The sequence below is a fragment of the Notothenia coriiceps genome, unplaced genomic scaffold, assembly GCF_000735185.1.
Source record: "Notothenia coriiceps isolate Sejong01 unplaced genomic scaffold, NC01 NC01_scaffold00000886, whole genome shotgun sequence".
NCBI classification, from domain to species: domain Eukaryota; kingdom Metazoa; phylum Chordata; class Actinopteri; order Perciformes; family Nototheniidae; genus Notothenia; species Notothenia coriiceps.
Window position 1 is genome coordinate 93,693 of NW_011333587.1, and position 3,561 is coordinate 97,253.

Below are 3,561 nucleotides of genomic sequence, written 5' to 3' on the forward strand. Positions count from 1 at the left end.
GTGTGTGTGTGTGTGTGTGTGTGTGTGTGTGTGTGTGTGTGTGTGTGTGTGTGTGTGTGTGTGTGTGTGTGTGTGTGTGTGTGTGTGTCCACATTCTATACATTGTGTATCTTACATTTATTCTTAAAACTGCACTGTGTCTACACATTTGAAGTCTAAGGTGACACGTATAGATTCAATAATTTAGCTATCTCCCACATGTCCAAAAATGTGTGCTATTTTTATTTTATTTATATTTCTTCTTCGTAATGAAGCCTTCTATTCATTTCAGGATATCACCAAAAGGTTGGACATCAACATCTCAGAGATGGTTGGCTACTTCACTGAAATGGTCCAGGGGATATATCCTTTCTGACTGTGCATCAGCTCGTGAGCTTTGTATAATTTCCAATAACACATCTGTTCCCAGGGTCAAGCTATTGAGATGATGTTTTCCCTGATTTGGGGAAGAAACTGGCTCCAGGTCTGATTGTAAAATAATCAAAATAATCAAATCACACACACACACACACACACACACACACACACACACACACACACACACACACACACACACACACACACACACACACACACAGTTATGGTAAAACAATCGTCAATCCAATTTAGACTTTCCTTGACATAATCATACATTTGCGCAATGTCGAGATCTTGAGGATGATTATAATGGGAAGGTGCGAGTGTCTGCTTTAGCACTTCTGGACGACGCCAGCAAGGACAACCTGGATGAATTCTTGCCAGATGATGTTAGAATTGTGAGTTTTATCCTTTTTTACGATATAATATAGAATTATTTGAACTATTGTAAACATAATTGTATCCCTCAGTTGCGCTCTGATTAATATTAAACAGAACTGTGACCAATTAAAAATAAAAAAACACCCACAAAATTAAAAAATATTGTCATATTGTGTTGAAGATGCTGTGTATTTAGCATATGTAATTTAGCATATATATATATATGCAAAGAAATATGATATTGCAAATATAGTAGGAGAAAGAACATTCTCATTTGAATAGATTCCCCTGATAAGATGACAAAGATTAACCTGAATGAGTCAGAGAACATGGACTATCACCAATGTCAGTGCTGTCTCCCCTGTGTTCTCTGTGTGCAGCTGTTTACAGACAAAGAGACAGTGATGGATGCACTGGCAACCGGCCACGATAACCACCTGATGAAGATCAATGACCGAGAAACTCAGTTGGTTTCACGTGCCAATTCCTGGAAAGTGGCCCTCATTAAAGGGGTAAAGAGTTTAATTTACATTAAAACAAACAGCCCATTTTTATTTTCATCTGGATGACAAACCTCTCCCTTTTATCTCACAGTCTTGTTATTGTTTTGCTTTTTTGATTTATGTGTTATTTCAGATTCAAGACAAAGACCTTAAGGAGAACCGCATGCGAATCAAAGACCTCCACAGATATATGGACCATCTGCTGGTGCAGCTGGAGGAGTTTCAGTAGCAGCATCATTTCAGTATCTACTTGGTTACACAAACAAACATAAATATTACAAACTCGGAAGTTCTGAATAAAAAATAATTATATTCAATGATTCAAACATGTGTGGTTAAATAAAATGTTTTCTAGGGCTTTTAAAAAAATAAGTAGTGTGAAAAATAAGAATGTGACCAAAAGATGAGGGGAAATCCTGTTAAATGCTATCTTATTTTATGCTCTGTGTTGTCATATTTAGTATGTATAACACAAACTAAATACATATGTATTTGTATCCAGACTTGTGGAATGTTGGATAAAAAACATTGTTGTTACCCATAAGTCTCTCACTTGTGTTTGTAGTGTGAAATATCCTACAACTCCCAGAATGCACCTCGGGATGTTATCCAATAAGACTGTTGCTCCAGCCGAGTACCAGATTCCAGCCAATGAAATTCAAGAAAGCTGGATTCTGGAGTGAAACGTTGCAGTATCCCTCCTCCGTAGACAGTCCATGGACAGCTTCAAAAATTGAGACAAAGTTTGGGGTTTTGTGCAGCTGGCAGCCCCTCTGTCAGGACTCTTTCTCTGTGCAGCCGTGGTGTGCTCAGTCCTAAAGTTAATGACGGTTGCTGACGGTGACACTTTAGCGCTCATCATGCCTGTCCGAGCAGAGTGCTGCAGTATCCCCGGCTCGGCCTGCATATCCTCGGCCTCTCTTGTTCCTCCTGCCCCGATCAACACCTCCCAGCCGGGGGTGGCCATCTCGCTGCTGTACAGCGGCTCACAGTTTCGGGGCTTTCAGAAAAGCAAAGGCAACTCCTACGCCGTTGAGGTTGTTTTGCAGGTAATGTGTTTTGACACGCACTTTTTTTTTTAAATCATTAGTTTTTATGGTTATATGCAAAGTCAGCATATTTGTACACCTAGTTGCTAACTTGGCTGACATTAGCTTGGTAAGATATTTATGGTTGTCATACAATGCTGACACGTTGACACGTTTATTTGGCAAGACTTTTACTGTGACATTTTGAGTTTGGACTTTTTTGCAATAGCTAACATTATCGTTGCCCATTTTGTAGTATTCTTACTTCCCAAACACGTTAGCATTTCTTGCAACTAGCTACATAAATATGTATACATATGAAGCTAGTAGCATTGCCTTTGACAGCAATTTCTGCAGACTTACTGGAAGTAAATATAATGCCTGAATGCCTACTTTGTACAATATGTCTCTGTATAGAGCAATTCTGCTGTTTTTCATAATTTTTGTCTAAATCTGTTTGCAGCATGTGACTGTGGAGGACTCCTATTTGTGTGGATACCTGAAGATCAAGGGGTTGACTGAGGTGAGCTTTGAGATAGCTCAGATGTAGTAACACTGACCTTTATTCAGTCATAGAATAAGCACACACTGTTAAAGCAAGTGGGAACTGGTTTCTACTTGCTTGATGCAGGCTAAACTGTAACAACTATTTGAAGCTAGACAAATATTAGGCCTCTAGGCTTGACCTCTTCTTTCAGGTCCGTAGCGTAAGTGTGTCAGCTGTATACCCATGACATTACGCAACATATGGAGGGGGAAATGTCAACAGGATCCTGAAATGAAGTGGCTGTGGTAGAGAGGCATGAAAGACGAGGAGCCAATGAGACATATTATTTTCAACTGATACGTTGTTTATGAGAAATAAAGGTCGAGAGAACAAACTGTTATCTGTTCACATCTTATTTAAGTATGCCTGAGTGCATCTGCTTACTATCAAACAACTACATGCAGGAAGTCAACATGCAAAAGGATGACGATTCTCCCTAATGTTTGAAGTTGAACAAGTGCATGTATATATCCAGAATGTGAACAATGGCTACTAAATAATTGTATCTCTTACTTCATCTGCTGAATAACATTTGCATTTTATGAACGGGAAATGCTGGAAATCTAAATCAATCTCATGTCGCACAGTGATGGCTTGACAGAACAGTTCCCTTTTTAAGCATTTTGATAACAATATCCAGCCATACACTTGCTTCCAATGTTCTCTTCCCTTTTGTCTTTGGTTACAGGAGTATCCCACTCTCACAACGTTTTTTGCTGGTGAAATCATCAGTCGAAAAAGGCCT

The 3,561-nt window shown here is 39.1% G+C and overlaps 2 protein-coding genes across 5 annotated transcripts in view; both read left to right on the forward strand.

The window, feature by feature from the left end:
* Positions 1-1,769, forward strand: part of drc3 (dynein regulatory complex subunit 3) — a 4,110-nt gene extending 2,341 nt beyond the window's left edge. For all 4 annotated transcript variants that reach the window (XM_010785391.1, XM_010785412.1, XM_010785398.1 and 1 more), the window contains 4 exons: positions 272-342; positions 632-755; positions 1,119-1,250; positions 1,375-1,769. In XM_010785391.1, coding sequence (XP_010783693.1) covers positions 272-342; positions 632-755; positions 1,119-1,250; positions 1,375-1,470 — 423 coding nt within the window. In that variant the 3' untranslated portion in view covers positions 1,471-1,769. The remainder of the gene's footprint in view (positions 1-271; positions 343-631; positions 756-1,118; positions 1,251-1,374) is intronic.
* A 63-nt stretch (positions 1,770-1,832) lies between these two features.
* Positions 1,833-3,561, forward strand: part of gid4 (GID complex subunit 4 homolog) — a 4,943-nt gene continuing 3,214 nt past the window's right edge. Inside the window, exons 1-2 of the mRNA XM_010785425.1 lie at positions 1,833-2,290; positions 2,733-2,792. Coding sequence (XP_010783727.1) covers positions 2,066-2,290; positions 2,733-2,792 — 285 coding nt within the window. The 5' untranslated portion in view covers positions 1,833-2,065. The remainder of the gene's footprint in view (positions 2,291-2,732; positions 2,793-3,561) is intronic.